This window comes from Apis mellifera, linkage group LG16 (genome assembly GCF_003254395.2).
Source record: "Apis mellifera strain DH4 linkage group LG16, Amel_HAv3.1, whole genome shotgun sequence".
Taxonomy (NCBI): domain Eukaryota; kingdom Metazoa; phylum Arthropoda; class Insecta; order Hymenoptera; family Apidae; genus Apis; species Apis mellifera.
Genome location: NC_037653.1, coordinates 6,290,346 through 6,308,748, shown reverse-complemented (window position 1 = coordinate 6,308,748; position 18,403 = coordinate 6,290,346). Strand labels below are relative to the sequence as shown.

Below are 18,403 nucleotides of genomic sequence, written 5' to 3'. Positions count from 1 at the left end.
CAAGGAATACGATCCTTCGTTGGCGAACGACGGGATGACGTTCGGCTGTCCGATGAGCACACTGAGGCCCACCTCGTTCGATGATCACCTGCACAAAGAGGTGTCTTACGAGAGGTGAGCGTATTCAAAATTGATCGTATTTTCACGCTCGTGTTAACGTTTAACGATTTCCAACATTTCCCCCCCTCGAAAGGATTTTATTTACTTCGAGCGAGTACGCTAAGAATTGGCCCGGAACGATAGACGGCGCGATCCAAGCGGGTGAAAGGACAGCTTTCGAGGTTTTACTGCGTATTAGACCGCAAGTGCTTTCCTTCCGCGATATGACCACTCTAGGGTAAATGCGAGATAAGTGACGATACAGATTAAATTGCCAGATTAAAATTCTGCCTCTCTGTTTCTTTAATTTTTTTTCCTTCTCTTTCCCTTTTTTTTTCTTTTTTTTTTCCTTTTTCTTTTTAGCGAGATGATTAACATGAAAACAATAACAAGACATCGGACTTATTCCTGGAAACTGTACACCGTACAATACCTTGGGATAATACTTCACGTTGCCATTTTCTTATCATTTTTAAGAGTAGCTTATGACTGAAATAATAATAATAATAATAATAATAATAATAATAATAATAATAATAATAATAATAATACACAAGATTAATTATTAAGTTGTAAGAGAGAGAATTTAAAATAAATTTAATAATAAAATCAAAGTTTTTCATGAATTGGCCGAAAATCGATCTCGAGAATTATTTTTTTACGAATTTATTAAAAAAAGATTCGTTTAAATTCGAAAATTTAAGTAATAAGAAATCTCGAATATGAGAAATGGAATTTTGATAAGCGCTTACTAAACAGAAACACATATGTATATGTGTTATAAATATACGTTAAATATGACCCCTAACGAGAAAACGATAATAATAATAATTCGATATATCAAACAGTTCCATGCTCTTCCTCCTTTCGTTAACATCTCGGATTCAAACTACAACGTATCGTATCCCGAATGAACAATTTATTAATTATGTATCGTGTGTAAAAACAAACTAATCTATCCTCATCTATTTAGTAATTAGGACCGTATACATACATTTACCATCGAAAATGTTTGATGACACGAGCGAGGATGAAACGGGATTGAAGACGCCAGTAGTGCTGAGGAAAGGATCGCGATGCAGTCGTGATTCAGGTAATTTGATATATCGACATTTGATTTCTTTGTTATGATTAAACGAAAAAAGAGGCCCTCATCACTTTATTATCGTTAATTGTTAAAGAAATATATATTTATACGTAACAATGTAATATAAATATATTTAATCGAATATATTTAATCTTTGTTTTTCTTTTTTTTTCTTTTCGAATATATTTAATTTTCACGAGTTCGTGGCCAATAATATACTTTATGAGTCTTTTGCTTGACATTTATTCGATACGATATAGTAACTCCATCATCTATCACGAGTTCAATAATACTCGGCCAAATCCCAGAAGAGGTGCTCCGTGTTTGGAGTCAACTACCAGAGGCGATACGTTTGGATCCTAGTTTGGCAGTTTTTCAAAGAGAATACGATCGAGTCCATCACACCGTGGGAGGAAGGTCCGTACTTCTTAACGTCTTCTCTGTAAACAGTATATGTAACGTGGAAAATTCGATGTCGCGTCATTTCGTCTCGTCTTATATTTACGATATAAAATAGGGCGATAATTTATTCTTACTATTTCGAATAATTTTTAACAGATTCACGGATGGAGCGAAGAAAGACTGCCTGGTGGTAAATATGTCTCTGGAGAAACCATTGCCGTTGAGGTAAATTTTTTTTTTCTCCCCTTTGATATTTGAAATAAATTATAAAATGTTTTAGATTGAAAAATAAGGAGAACGATGAGGATGTTAATATACAAGAGGCTCAAGAAATGAAACAGAAGCCTTTTTACCGATATGCCAAGCTGACTATATTGAGTCTCTGTTGGTTAATATTCAGCGTAAGTTTATTCCCCGATAAATTGTGATTAAATTTCCGTTATTATATCGTATTTCTTCCTTCGTTTCAGTTAATATTGGTAATCAAAAGCGAGAAGATCGAATCGTTGCATCAAATCTCTATACCCAGTGGGCAAATAAAAAGTAAATCCTTCCAATCGTTTCGATGACACACATGTAAGAATAATTCGATTGAATTGTTAAATTAATTTTTCAGGTTATAAAATGTACGGTGAAATCCCTAGGAAATATATCAGTATAATGCTGGAAGGATCGTTACTTCCTCCTGCAAAACCAATAGAATACGCAAATATATCGGATAGGTATTTAATGATATGGTTGGAATTATTGTTCAACGAGGATAACAATCAATTTTTCAACGGATACGAAGAAATCAAGGTATCAATCATTGCAATATGTTAAGAAGGGATTTCTATTTTCGATATTTATATATAAAAATTAATCCATCAATGTAGAACGTAAGCGATATATGGGTTTTACCAATACTTCCCGAAAATCTAATGGACATTTTTCCCGGACAAAGGCATCAGAAGATATTTAATTTGAGAAATATGGATAAGAAGTAGGGGCAAAAATTATTCAACCAATTTTTATATATATATATGTATATCTTTCTTCGAAAAATTATTATTTTATTTTACAGTATGTTAGAGCATGGAGAGATATCGATCAAATTGAAAACTAATCTAGAATCGAGTTTTGCTATTTCCATCAGTTATGATTTATCACCTATAGACAAAGATGATGGGATAATTTATGCTGCGTTAATTTTATTGGGATTATATGTGCTTATAATATTCGAGGTAATTTGAGTAATAATTTAAACAGTCTCTCATCTTTTTTATAATTTTAATTTCGTTATTATATAGATCGTACATAGAACTTTAGCAGCCATGCTAGCTTCGACCATGTCTATCGCTGTATTGGCAACTTTAAACGAGGTGATAAAATCTTTTTAAAAAGAAGATTCGTGAAATTTCTCTGAATATTTTTATACCATATGTATAATCATTTTCCAGAGGCCAACTATGAATGAATTAATATCTTGGATAGACGTGGACACGTTGTTATTGTTATTCTCGATGATGATACTTGTTGCCGTGATCGCCGAAACGGGTATATTCGACTGGTTGGCAGTTTACGCTTACAAGGTAATTTAATTTCTAAATAAATAATATTTATATATCGTTAAACAATAATTACACACTAAATTAATTTTATTTAATTATAAATTAAAGAAGAAAATATGTTACTGAGTAAAACTCACAATTTTTAATTTTATTATTATCAAAACAAAATATTCCCTCCAATTTTTGTTTAGATTACTGGAGGAAAGTTATGGCCGCTCGTAGGTACACTATGTTTCTTTACAACGTTAATTTCATCATTCCTAGATAACGTTACGACAGTATTGTTAATGACACCGGTGACCATCAGATTATGCGAAGTAATGGAGATAAATCCTGTGCCGATATTGACAGCGATGGTGGTTTATTCTAATATCGGGGGTGCTATGACGCCAATAGGCGATCCACCCAACGTAATTATTACATCGAATCACGATGTTATCAATAATGTAAGGGACTATACTTCGAGTATTGATTTCTACAAATATTTCATTAAGGATTAAATTAAATCAGTATTACTATAGTGAAATAAAAATGTTTAATTTAATTTAACGATATTATCGCTTGATCGTTAACATTCCTTAATCTATTATTAATATATATACATATCTTATGTGTTACATTATCATTATTGTTATTTAGGGCATCGATTTCAGTACGTTCACAATACACATGAGCATAGGTGTGATATTAGTAGTGATTGTAGTATACGCTCAACTAAGATTCGTCTTTCGAGATATGGCTGCTCTTAAATTCGCCGAGCCCCCAGATGTGCAGGTGTATAAACATATCTTTCTTTATAATCGTTTATTTCGACGAAGTTAAAAAAAAAAGAAAGAAAGAAAAAATTACTTAAATCTTTCGTTTCAGGAATTAAGGCATGAAATTGCTATTTGGCAAAGGGCCGCGGCAAGTTTGTCGAGTTATAGTAAAGATGAAAATTTAGTGAGAGAAACTTTGTTGAAAAAAGTTCAACGATTGCTCTCCCAGTTAAAAAAGAAGCTAATGACAGGCAGCGGGACACTTGAGAGGTATAAAACTACGCTTGAGGAACTTCAGGAAAAGGTAAAATATTAAATATATATTTATTATCATATCTTAATTGTACATATATATTCGATTTTTATTTTATTACAGTATCCTATCAGGGACAAATGGCTGTTGGTAAAATCCGGATTTACATTGATCTTCGTGATCACGTTATTCTTTGTGCACAGTGTGCCAAATCTGCATTTATCATTGGGCTGGACCGCTCTGTTAGGTGTCCTATTACTGTTGATTTTAGCGGATAGCGAGGATTTGGATGGTCTGATGGCGCGCGTGGAATGGAGCACTTTATTATTCTTCGCGTCTTTATTCGTTCTTATGGAGGTAGGAGGAAAACATACGTTAAATAAATAAAATCTCGATCATTATATCTCGATTAATCTCAAAGTTTTGTGATTTTTCAGGCTTTGTCGCGATTGGGTTTGATCGCTTGGATAGGAAAGCAAACGGAAAAGATAATTCTATCCGTGAACGAGGAATCACGATTGGCGGTAGCTATACTGCTATTGCTTTGGGTGTCGGCATTCGCGAGCACGTTCGTGGACAACGTGCCTCTTTCAACTATGATGATAAGGATCGTCACTACCTTGGCCCAAAATAACGAATTGAAATTGCCCCTGCAACCATTGGTGTGGGCATTAGCTTTTGGCGCCTGTATGGGAGGTAATCAAACTTGACAGACAATTCGAATGTTAACATTCGTTTGAAAAATATTTATTCATTACAATTAATGCACGCTGTACGATTCGTTGTGCAAAGGTGAGGGTTTGATAAAGGCCAATTTTAATGTGATTTATTTAGTTGAATGGATAGGAATATTTGCAGGAAATGGAACTTTGATTGGAGCTACTGCTAATGTAGTTTGCGCAGGAGTTGCGGAACAACATGGGTACAAATTCTCTTTTATTCAATTTTTCAAGTAAGTAAATTAAAATTTTAAGGAATGATCGAGGAGGGGCGAAAAATTACACAAATTTTTCGTACAAAGTATTCTTTATTCAGAAGATACATATACAAAATAATAAATTAATAATTGATACATTTTGAAATTATTCGTTCGTATTTACATTGAATGAGTTAAAGATTTTTAACAATATTTAATTAAAATTAATCTTATTGATTAAACATCGTGGCATTCGAATCGCAATTCGAATAATTGTCAAAAATTTTCCAATCGATTTTAACCTAAACCTTTATATATGTATTTCCATTTACGCGAGGTAATAATAAATCGTGTATGATTATATGAAATAACTTCTAACTAATCTAATCTATTGTATCGGATAGCTCGGTATATCGAGTGAAATTTCCAATTCAAATCGAATAATAAATCGCGAATAAATTAAGCTTATTTTCACAAGAGCTTGTCGCTAATTCATTCTTCGCGTAATAATAATTTAATTAATTCGACAAATAATTTTCAATGCGTTCGTTTCAGAGTGGGCTTTCCAATTATGCTGACAAGTGCTATGACAATAACCATGTACTTAATGATCGCTCACGTCATTTTCCATTGGAACGGATAATGTAATTATAACGACCTATGTTTAACATTCTTAAAAATAAAGTAATGATTGTTACATTTCGATGTAACGCAACGCACCGTATAGATTTACTTCGAATTAAATTGTTTTAATAATTCTGGTTATATGAATTTTTCATATAATTCCAATTCCTCTAATTGCGAGAATTTTTGCATCAATGTTAAGTTTTATTCGTGTATTTATTTTAATTGAAATGGAATCATCTTAATTGTATAAATCAAATTAAATAAATAAATTCTACATTATCGTATGATTTAATAATTAATCGTATTAGTGAATAAAATATTTTAAAACTTTTATGAGAAAATGTTTATTGATTGATTAATTCGTTACACTAAATTGAAAAATAAATTATGTAATATTTATGAATACATTTATTTCATATTTAACCATAATCTACTTATTTTTATCGACTTTTAACCATTTCAAGCGATAACATCGATCTTTTCCATAATTTTTTCCTATACGAAAATATCATATCTTTGATCTTATAATTTCCTTTAATTCAATCAATTTATAAAAGGGAAAGTGTTTCACAACCTCGCTATATAAATTAATCAGACTAATTAATACATTAATCAATACAAATGTATACATATATTATCCATCATCCATGTATGATTTATGATTCTCATTTTGATCTATTTATTTTATTGTTCTTTTATGTATATAGAAATATTAAACTCTTCCGATTTGAACGATAAAAATCTAACAAATTGCAAAAAATTACATAACGATCGATTTCCTATAAAATTAAAAATTAATTCTAAATAAATCATAATTAAATAGATTACATGTAATAAACTATCGTTCTCGTTATTCTTCAATTTTTCTTCTATATAAATATAAATAAGAAATTCATAAAAGAAGTATCATACTTTGACGCAAATAATTTAACTTATATCTTGTAAATACCAAAACGATTGATTAACATTATCAAATTGCTAATCTTTTTCGTAAGGTACTATTTTTATTTTTTTGATATATTGCTCAAGCGAGGTAAAAATATATAAAAAAAAAAAAAAAAAAAAAAAAAAAAAAAGGAAAAAAAATTACAAACAATAAAGAATTTATATACAAAAATTTTGAATTTTAGAATGTAATATGTAGAACGTAAAATACTTCATTTATGAATATCGTTCTACGTCATATAGGAAAATAAAATGATTATAAAAATGGGATGCATGTATAAAAATTAATGCATAGATGTAAATACTTAATTAATTTAAATTGAATGATTAATTAATTTAAATTTTACTCAAATAATATGGAATCTTTAGGTTTTTGTTCAAGTTCCGCAAATTCATCTATTGATTTCTTAAAATTATGTTTACTATCAAAATTAAAATATTTTACATAACCGCTAATATATCATAAATAAAACATAAATACATTATCTTAAATATGACTATATATATATATATATATATGAAATGAATTACATACATGATTATTATTTATCCTTACATAATATACTTACAATATTCTTACACTAATTAAATATGATATTTCTTACGCAATCTAACTTAAATTTAAAAGATCAAATAGATTTAATTTATAATAATTATATATATTGATAATAATGTTAAATTCATTGATTTGTTTTTTTTTTCAAACATTTTTCTTTTCAAATACAATGGACGTATAACATTTTTGTAATATATTCTTCTTTCATTTTTTATTTACTTATTATTACAGTATTACATATAAAACTGTTTGTGGCATTTTTTCAATGCTATTTCAATTATTTTACATGTGAAAATTTCATTTTTATGAATATTACTTTAAATTTAAAAAATTCATTAATTTATCCAGGAAATATAATTTTAAAACCTAAAATACATTATATATATATATATGTATGTATACATGTGTATATATTTCTATAATATTATAGAATAAAATATTGATTAATTAATTAAATATGTAATTAAAAATGGTGTTTTTGAAACAAGATTAATTTTAAATTTATTTTAATTTGTTTAAATTAACTTCATTATTTTATCATTTATAATTTTAATCAGTAAATAAAATATATGTGAAATAGAAATATTTCAAAAACACCATTTCAGTAGAATAAGTATAATATAATATAATATTATATTATAATATAATTTAACTTTAAAGAAATTTAAAATTTGTTCAAAAATATTACGATTTGTTCAGGTAATCATATTCTTAAAAAAATTTAAATTGATATATATATATCATCTAATATTAATATAAGAATCATAAAAAAAAATTATATTATACTTAATATATATTTATAATGAATTACAACTTTTTAAACGCACGCATACATATTAAGTAAAATAATTAGTCGTATAGAACGTCTAATTATTATTTTGTTGCACAAATAAAGATTTACAAAAATAATAACGTGCAACATTTACTGCTTATAGAATTAACTATACTTTTAGTTATTATTTTATAATTTTAAATTTTTTTTTCAAATATAAACTAATTATTTCTAATCATTAAAATAATTCAATATCATAATTCATCAAATGTATAATCATATGTATAATTAATTCTATTCATCTTTTGTTACAATAATGAAATTATAATGCATTCATTATTTTATAAATATATTTCAACATTATACTATATAAATCTACGACGGCCACAAATATTTCAAATTCATTATGACATATAGAAGAATGCTATACTTTTTACATTCTTAGTACTAATGATCATTTTAATTTTTTATTTAATTTTTTTTTTTTTTTTTTTTTTTTTTTTTTTTTTTTTTTTTTTTAGATTTATCTAATCTGGTATATATCACTCTAAATCACAAAAAATATTTACATGTGTAATTTAAAAAAATTAATGAATCACAGCAACAAATGGGACATATTTATTATGTATATAGTTTTGCATTTCTCTATGGATAAGTATTTTTTATATGAACAGATATTATTAAATAACATGTCATTTTAAAGTAAAATATACTGAACGAAATTAAATTTATCTGTACGATTTTTAAATTCATTATTGCATTAAATAATTAAAATATCAGAGTAATAAATATCATGATATTTAAAAAATATCAATTTATACTGGTTGAATTTGTATGAAGGCATTATATCTTTTATATAATGAAATATTTTGAATTTTCATTTTTATCGAGAAATTTAAATACTTGTGCCCTTCTACTGTATAATTTATTAATTATAATTTTTACAGTAGATATAAAAGCACTGAGCGATTATTTTGGTATGATCGATTTGGTAAATCTCGGAATGCCTGAAGCAGCATGCAAACTTCACACGAATATATTTTTGTTCAACATACATTACTTCGTCAATACGTAACGCAATCGAAAGTATATATATATATAAATTCTTATAAAATATTTATATATATATATTATGCTTAACATTTGTAACAAAATATATAACTTACCTAAATTATTGAATATTAATAAATTTTGTATGAACTACCGTTTATAACGACCTTTTATTAATTGTAATGCTTTCGCCATGAGTGGTGCTTTTGTTTTCTTCACTATATCAATCAAGCAATGAAAATAAATAATTTAATATTAATATATTAAAATATTCAAAGTTAAGCCAATATTTTATATCGTATATCAAAATACATACATGTTTTTGTGTTACGAGATATAGGTGGTGCCGGAACAGATATATTTGTAGCAGCTGTAGGTCCTCCGCCGCTGATTAATTTTTTCTTTAAATTAGATGCAGTGGTAGGTACAGAATTAGCAGTACCATATTTAGCTTGTTTTTTAAGAATATTTCTCGGAGGTTTAACAACGTTGTCTACATATGCAAGTTTAGTAGATCTTACAGGAACAGATTTATCTATTGATTGTTTTATATTAGCTGTAAGTGTTTTCAATTTTGCTTCTCTTTCATCTAAACATCGCTGTTAATGAATAAAAAGTACAAAATAATCAATATGAAATAAGATAAATAAAAAAATAATTTAAATAATGCAAATCTATTTACTTACCATATATGTCTCACGCCATGTCTCCATTTCTTCTCTTTGTTTATTTCTAAATTCACGATTACAGTGATATTGCCACAATTCATCTGTATCTTCAACTAAATAGGGATTGTAGTGTTCCAACATAAAAAGTTGATCAGCTGTTGCACGTTCCAGAACAGGTTTTATTATATCAAAAGGCACGCCACCCGTAAATTCAAGTGCTATTTACAAAAAATAAAAAATATATATATATATACATATATATAACATTTTAAAAATATAATTATATAATTTATAGATAACTTACCATCAATATTTTCTATCAATACTCTTGTACATAGCTCAAATAAAGTTGGTACACTCGTATAACCAGATTTATTTCCTGAATATACTTTTGTTCTATAAAATTAAAATTACAATTATAATTACGCATCAATACAATTATTGTCATATATATATATATATATTTTATTTACAGTATATACCTTTGATTTTTAACATAGATTACATCTGTAAGAAGTTTATCTTCTTCCTTACGCTGAACTGGATTAATATATGGCAGTGGTTTATAATTTGGACTAATTTCAGGTAATGTAGATGCTAAATCTACATTTAATGGCTCTAATTTTACATTTGATGTTAAAAGGGATGGAGTCTACAATAAAAAAAGAATGAAAATTTCTTTATTAATAATTATTTATAATAATTGTTTTTTAATTTATTTTAGTTAAAAAGTTCTTTAAATAATGTAAAATAATAAAATATAAATTACTTGTAAATTGCTACTTGTTGGTTCCATTTTCGCTGTGACTTTCTTATTATTTATAGTAGTTGCTTGTTCTGTTTTCATCACTTTAGATGTACTTGTATTTGGAGAATTATTATTACGTTTTTTTGATAAATTTTGATGTGTCATTGTACACATACCTAATGCTTCTGCAAAGCTAGCACCTATAGACAAATAAACAATATTCATAATTTTTTAAATTTAGAAAAATAATAATAAAATATAATATTATAATAATTATAATATATATATACATTATCTTATAAAAATAAAAATAATAAAATTCATTGAAATTTAATAACTAAATATAAAAATTTTAAAGATTATATTCCATAAAAAATAATTTAAAATTATAAAATATTAAAATATAATTATACTTTCTATTTTAGTTTATTTTCATTTTCATAAAAAATAAAGTAAAATATAAAATCGAATAATATATATTCATATATAGAGTATATTAAATAATTTGATAGAAGCATAATAATGTTATAAAAAATATAATTTATTCAAAATATAATTTATTCTTAATGAAGAAAAGAAAACAAATATCGCATATCTACTTTGATATAAAATACAAATACACAATTATATTTAACTAAAATAAATATAACTAACCAGAGTGGCAATCAATGCCTTCATCACCATTAATTTCTTGTTTTATTTTTATCAAATCCTTAGGTTCTTTTGATCCATGTTTCATACATTTTGAATCTTTATTGCTTTTATTTTCATGTCTATTTTTTTCTCCTTTATGATCCTTTTTTTTAGTCCTATCTTTACTTTTATCATGATGCTTATCACTAGAGGAACTACTGTGATGTTTTTCTGAAGATTCCTTAGAATGATCACTTCGTCTAGTTTCATCTTTATTATGATTTGTATGTATCTCAATTTTATGTTTATGTTTCTCATTATTATCTTTTAATTTGCTATTAGATGAGTCAGTTCGAGATTTGCTATAACTGCTTTTTGATTTTTCATGAGAATCTTTTTTTTCATATTTAATTTCACTTTTAGCTAATACATCTTTATCCTTGGGCTCTTCTTTTATTTTAATTGTATTTAATGCGATACTATTATTATGCTTTTCAATACTAGAAGATATTTGAAATTTAACTTCATCATTTTCACTATCTGAATATTTCCTTCGTTTACTTTCTTTTTTAAGAATATTTGAATCATAATTTTTTCGTTTTTTATGATTTTCTTCATTAATTCTAGATAAGCTATTACTATCCATAGATTTATTAGAGTGTTTTTCAATATTATCAGATTTATTATGGCTATGATGTTTAGCACTTTGTATTTCATCTTTTTTATAGGCACTTTTATCTTTTGAAGATTTCTTGTCACTTCTTGATTCATGTTTATGACTATGTTTAGTTTTATCATATTTTTTTTGTTTTTCTAAATCATTATTTGAATTTTTAGCAACATCATTACTTATACTTGGTTGAGATTCATTCATTTTTAATTTGGATTCGTATTTTGAATTATATTTATTATTATGTGACATATTTTGTGACATATTATGTGACATATTATGTGACATTTCAGACTTTTCTGACTTGTGTTTATAGGTATCTTTTTGATTTTCTTCACTTTTATGTCTAAAAAATCAATTATATTTATTTATCTATTATATTTATTATAATATATATATATATATATATATATATATATTTATTAAAGAGAAAAAAATATTATTATATTAATATATATATATATATATTATATTAATAATTCTGCATTAAAATAAATAGAATATAAAATAATAATTATATATAAAATGTTATCATACCTTAAAGAACTCTCTTCAGATTTTGGGGATTCACGATTATTTATATTATAGCTGTCAAGTGCATCAGGAACACATGCTTCATCTTCATATTCAACTTCACCTTCACTAGTTTCTTCACTAGCAACCATTGCTTTCCATTTTGCTACAAGTGCTTTAGCAGCATTTCCTACACCACCATCATATTTTCTTAAACCATTTACAGTACGTCCTACACCAGTATCTTGAAGATGTTGCACCGTTACTGGCAAATTAGATAGTTTTGAAATACAATAAATAACCTGTAATATTTAAAATAACATATATTAGTTAATATATTAATTATATAAATATAATGTATCAAATAATTAAAAAAAAAATATATATATATCAAAATAAAAAAGCAATAAGACTATAATACAAAAGATATAATTTTTTATTTTAAGAATAAATAATATAAAATTAAATATAAAACTAATATATAAATGTTAAAATTTATAAAAGTAAAAATAATATGCAAAAATTATATATTTTTTTAAAAGGATTGATTTTATATGAGGAAAAAAGCAAAATAAAAATACAATAGAATAGATGTTACAAAAATTTATTTTCACTTAAGAATAAATATATATATGTGTATATATACATATATACATATATACATATATATATATATATATATATATATTCATATATATGTATATATATATATATTTATTTATTTATTTTTATAATATACATGTTATATTTATATCGGATTTATAAATATTTATAGAATTTAAATATTGTCATAATTGTATTTAAATTTCATTATAAGGTTATATCCAACTATATCAATAAAACTGCATCATTGTATACGTTGCTAAAATTTTGTAGAATACTAAAATTAGTGCAACAATACATACTCTATCTTCATTGTCATCACATTTTTCAATATTTCGCTGATAATGCTTAATTTTATCCACTACAGACATTATTGTAGCTGCCAGCTGCTAACTGCTGTTTGTCCCGAATTTATGAACAGATGGACACAAATGATAGAAAAAGTTACTTTCAATAGAATATTAGTTTTATTAGCCACGCAATAAATTCCATTGACTAAATTGCATTCATAGATTCACATTTATTTAGAAAATGCTATTGCATATAATGTAAATTAAAGAGTATATATATGAAGTTCATTTTTATATAATTGAATAGGATACATAAAAGTAAATAAAATTTAATAACCCGAAAATGAAATCGTATTTTATAAATAAAAAAAGCTCGATAATAATAATAAAGAATATAAGAAACATATATAATATAAAATTAGATAGCAAAAATTTTAATTACTTCATATGTATGACATGACAATTCGCAATGCTTTAAACTTAATGAAAATATATGTATAGAATGTGGTAAGATTCGTAATATGATGTGAATCACGTCATTTACTATGGATTTTATAGATTTTTATGATATTATAGAGAAAGAAATAAATAGAATAGTTTAGAATAAAAATTATTAAATCATTTATAATAAAAAACTATTTAATTTAAAAGATATTTAATTATTATTTTTTAAAGTAAAATTTTTTTTGTTTTCATAGTTCAATATCCTTTTTCATGAAGAATATCGAGCTGTATTTATAAATGCTTCATAAATGATACAATATAAAAACAAATTGTTTTTATTTTAAGAGATAAATATGCAAATAAATAAGTATATAAGTATTCATATAAAAATATAAAATCTGTTTATAAATTATATTTTCCTAGCATAAAATCCAAAATTTAGATAGAATATTTCTGATTCTAAAGTTGTGGAAAAATTTCTCGTATCACTTCCTGTCCACATGTAAAAAATAAATTTAAATAGAAGATATATATGTACATGATATAAAGAGATAAAAAAAAAAACTGTCAAATATATATTTATGAGATATCAAAATTCCATGGAATAATCAGTAGATTTGAGAAGAATAGATAATAAAACTAATCAAAAATTGGCGCCGTATCACGAACACATGGATACGTAAAACAAATATAGACAAAGAGAAAAAATAGTGGGATAAAGACAGAGATAGAATAAAAATATTGAAATCAGCGCCATCTTCAGAGTGCCGTAAATGAAACTCATAAAGAAAGGATAAAAAATAAAAGAAGAAAGATAGAGATAAGATAAAAATTAACTGTCAACGCCATCTCTCGAGTATCTTCTGAAACACATATCTAAATATATCACGAGATGTCGCTGGATCTCAATTCTTACTCTACTTTATCCTATTTTAGAAAGATATAATGTCTAAATTCAAAAGATGGCGTTGGTGATCAATTCTCGCCTTATCTCTATCCTTCTCTTATTATTTTCTGTCCTTCCTTTACGAGTTTCATTTGCGGCACTCTAGAGATGGCGCTGATTTCAATATTTTTACTGTATCTTTGTCCTTTTCTCACTATTTTCTTTCCTTGTCTATATTTGTATTACGCTTGACGCGTAACTACACGAAGTACAAAACGTATTTGAATCGAACAAACGTCAACTTCATTTTTCTTTCAAAATTATAATCTGTATAATATTATAATCTGAATATTACATTTTTGATTTTACAATATAATATTAAAAACAATGAAATGCGTAAACTATCATTTCAGTTGCGTGTTTCACGATAATTATATTTTATATACAAATATAATCTAGTATAAATTCATTTACGTTTATAAGAATTCTATTTTTCATTTTATTCTATCTCTTATTTGTTATTTATTTATCATTATTTAGCAATCCTATTATACAAGCATTAATAACGTTGCTATCTTATTTTAAAATCGAATTAATTTAAAATTATAAGAACGTCCTAATTTCTCTAAGAGATAAAAAATAAATTGACCAATGAGATTCTGGGATATATAACAAGCATTTTTCTATTGAATTTAAATCAAAATATTGCTTTGAAAATATATCAGTTCAAGGATTTACGATAAGTTTATTAATAATATCAAAGATCATTTAAAATACGAAGATCTAGTACAAGTCATTATTCATTCATATGCTTAATCTTATCGTATCGTATTATTTCGTTAATTATAATAATTATAATATAATATCGTAAAAATATACAAACAATTTTTTTTTATTTATAATAGTAATAATTAATTTTTTATGCAATATTTTTTTCACACGTCGGGTGTGAGTATTATAAATCATGAAATTATTACATAAATTATTATCGAACATTAATTATTATTTTGAATTATTTATATATTTTTACGCATATTATAATAATTTTAATAAAAAAAAAAAAAGTACTTTATATATATATATATATATATATAAAATAAAAAAAAAATTAAATATCTCGCATTATTCAAATATTTCTATCATTCATTCTTCGAATATTTATGATTTTAATTATAATGCAATTAATGTTTTATAACTCAATTTATAATAAAATATAAAAAATTTAGAGAGAGAATTTTTCTTTTATATCATTTAATTAAAAATCTTACGAATTTAATTATAGAATTTACAACGTATATCTCTAATCACATCTTTCTAATTATGATAATAAAGATTTAAATATCGAGAACACGAAACAAGATTCACGAATTAATATTTCATCAGATGGATGGAATATTAATAATTTTCAGCAAAATAGTAAGATATGAAACAAATATTTTTTTGAATATTTAGATTTAAATATCGAGAACACGAAACAAGATTCACGAAATTAATATTTATTAATTTATCAGATGAATTGAATATTACGAATTATACGAATTTATCAGATGGATTGAATATTAATAATTTTCAGCAAAATAGTAAAATAAATAAATAAATATGAAACAAATTTTGAATAAGAACGAACGATATTCCTTTCAAGTATACAATATATATATATATATATATTTTATTTTTTTTTTTTTTTTTTACAAAAAGAAATCGCGATGCACAAGTAAATTTAAGTAATCCTTAAGTTTAATTGGTTACTTAATGTGAAGCGTGCGAAACGAGAAAGTCATAGGGTTAACCAATTTGTTGTTTCTGTTGCTTGAAAAATATCGTCCGTTTCGCAATTTTGCATTGTTTCACATTTATTTCTCATTTATCATTCCTGAATAATTTTTTATTATAGAAAATTGAATATAATGTAAAAAAAAAAAAAAAAAAAAAGAAACTTGAAAAAAATATCAAACTGCATTTTCACACGTGCAAAAAAATACGTATATAATTCAGAATTTATTATAAAAATAATTATTATTGACACACACATATATATATATATATATATATCGTTTAATCTAATAAGCTCGTGTTTATTTCCTACATTATTCTAATGATCTCAATAATTCATTTAATTTCCTGCTGACGTTATCGCGAAAAAGTATCACATCGGCGACATCGATTTTTAAGTTTCTTTTTTTTTTTTCAACGAAGGAGTTGATGATCTTAATATCGGGCACCTTTGACATATAACATTATTATTGACCAGATAATATGTCTTCGATTTAAGTTTACAATATATATATATATATATACATATTTTTTTTTCAGAATCCCAAATAACGAAATAATCACAAATATTCGATATTATTCCAATTTTACGAATAATATTGATCGAAGAATGAAGAGAAGAAAGAAAAATTTTGTAAAGCAAGTGCAACGAAATAATTACAAATATATTGTTCCAATTTTGCGAATAATATTATTGAAAAATGGAGAGAAGAAAAATTTTGATTCAATGATACTCGAACAAGAAAGAAATAAAAATAAAATATTAATTTTCAATTTTGGAATAAATAAATATTTTACTCTCTTATTAACTCTTTTCTCAATATTATTCGTAATGTATAATATAATTATTGATAATATTTCCAATGTTTGTTTGTTTTAATCTCACAATATATATATATACAATTATTACTTACTCAATATCGAATCCCCTTGATCGTCACGAACGCTCGAATCCCGTCGCGGTGAAGAACTTCTTGCAAACTTCTTCAACGCTTCGCACAATTCAAAATTCACTGACAAAACTCGTGAGTTCACGGACAGAGTTTAACTCTTGTCGAAAGTTCACTCAGAACTGACATTGAACACGGACCGACTTGTGCCTGTGCACGGAAAATTCGAAGACTAAGGGGATGGGTTTGACCAATCGCGTTAAGGGTATCGGTCGAAATGGTCAAAATTTCGGCTTGGATTCAGGTAGCCGGTGGACGATTGGTGGACCGGCAATTAAGGGAGCGACCTGCCCCCGGCGCTACCCCTATCTACCTGCCCTATTGTCCTCAGGTAAACCAGGAGTAAACAACCGTAATAAAACGATAAAGTAAACAGTAAAGCTCGGTGACTTGTCATAAAAGTATGTCAAACTTTAAGCTTGTATTATTATAATTACAATAATTCTGAAAAATTCTCTTAAATCTGGATTATTACGGGATTTGACTGGTAACAGTTAGAATATCTTTGACAAATGAGGGTAAGAAAAAAGAAGAAATAGAAACATTTCGATTGGAATTAAAGATAATAAATAAATGGACGATTTATTTTTCTTCGAAAGTGTAATTATACTTGACGGGTATTTCGATAAACAATTTGACAAATGATTCGTCGTATATTATTATTGACAGATTTTTTTCGACTTTGGTCTCTCATTGTAAACATAGTTAAATTGTCGCACTCGTTGCGCAATCTTTCCTCCTTCTTTTTTTTTTCTTTTTTTCTTTTTTTGCGTATTTTACGACAATAAACGACGAAACTTTCCGCTCCTCGTTATCCTATCCTTGTTCCACTCGCGGCTCCAATTTCACGTGGAAACAAATATACTGATCTTGCATCTCTATGAATATGTAACTGTACGTGTATGCACGGACGAGACATTGGTAAGTGAAATAAAAAAATTTCACCGGCAGTTGGATACACTGTTCTTTATACACACGTGTGTATATATATATATACCTTTCATAACCTTGTCTCGCAACTTTCTAAGGTTCTAATCTAAAAAAATGCACGGATGAAGCTTTACAGTTATTCAAACCTTAAAAAACATTCAGTTCCGTGTGATGCGAATAACTTTCCATAATTCTAAATAAGCAATAAAGAAGGATATCGAAGAAGACTGAGTATGAATATGACTATGAAAGAAATTCTAGCAATTCGAAACGTGTCTCG

The 18,403-nt window shown here is 25.8% G+C and overlaps 2 protein-coding genes across 3 annotated transcripts; one reads left to right on the top strand and one right to left on the bottom strand.

Annotated features, from left to right (window-relative positions):
- Positions 1-952: 952 nt before the first annotated feature.
- On the top strand, positions 953-5,800 carry LOC551871 (P protein). The gene is made up of 18 exons (XM_026445847.1): positions 953-995; positions 1,073-1,192; positions 1,447-1,603; positions 1,745-1,813; positions 1,869-1,989; positions 2,059-2,131; positions 2,205-2,386; positions 2,464-2,570; positions 2,652-2,811; positions 2,878-2,949; positions 3,028-3,159; positions 3,330-3,584; positions 3,778-3,912; positions 4,006-4,200; positions 4,273-4,506; positions 4,587-4,845; positions 5,008-5,101; positions 5,621-5,800. Exons 2-18 carry the CDS (start codon positions 1,108-1,110, stop codon positions 5,706-5,708), a joined length of 2,418 nt encoding a protein of 805 aa, XP_026301632.1. The 5' UTR covers positions 953-995; positions 1,073-1,107; the 3' UTR covers positions 5,709-5,800.
- Positions 5,801-7,540: 1,740 nt separating this feature from the next.
- On the bottom strand, positions 7,541-13,440 carry LOC413407 (transcription elongation factor B polypeptide 3). 2 transcript variants are annotated; one of them, XM_016917137.2, is made up of 10 exons: positions 13,153-13,440; positions 12,272-12,549; positions 11,086-12,080; positions 10,453-10,631; positions 10,166-10,335; positions 9,988-10,079; positions 9,702-9,901; positions 9,332-9,614; positions 9,132-9,233; positions 7,541-7,559 (listed from the first exon to the last, which is right to left on the bottom strand). In XM_016917137.2, exons 1-9 carry the CDS (start codon positions 13,219-13,221, stop codon positions 9,166-9,168), a joined length of 2,334 nt encoding a protein of 777 aa, XP_016772626.1. In that variant the 5' UTR covers positions 13,222-13,440; the 3' UTR covers positions 7,541-7,559; positions 9,132-9,165. The 2 variants fall into 2 exon arrangements, with proteins under 2 accessions (XP_016772626.1, XP_396851.4); XM_396851.7 differs by lacking the exon at positions 7,541-7,559 and having other exon boundaries at positions 8,441-9,233; positions 13,153-13,439.
- Between the last annotated feature and the right edge of the window lie 4,963 nt (positions 13,441-18,403).

Excerpts from the sequence above, each read along its gene's own strand:
- LOC551871 (XM_026445847.1), top strand. The coding sequence starts at position 1,108 with ATGTTTGATGACACGAGCGAGGATGAAACGGGATTGAAGACGCCAGTA. Across the intron at positions 3,585-3,777 it reads ATCACGATGTTATCAATAAT|GGCATCGATTTCAGTACGTT; the intron begins GTAAGGGACTAT and ends ATTGTTATTTAG. Across the intron at positions 4,507-4,586 it reads CTTTATTCGTTCTTATGGAG|GCTTTGTCGCGATTGGGTTT; the intron begins GTAGGAGGAAAA and ends GTGATTTTTCAG.
- LOC413407 (XM_016917137.2), bottom strand. The coding sequence starts at position 13,221 with ATGTCTGTAGTGGATAAAATTAAGCATTATCAGCGAAATATTGAAAAA. Across the intron at positions 12,550-13,152 it reads GTGATGACAATGAAGATAGA|GTTATTTATTGTATTTCAAA; the intron begins GTATGTATTGTT and ends TAAATATTACAG. Across the intron at positions 9,902-9,987 it reads ATTGATAGAAAATATTGATG|CACTTGAATTTACGGGTGGC; the intron begins GTAAGTTATCTA and ends TTTTGTAAATAG.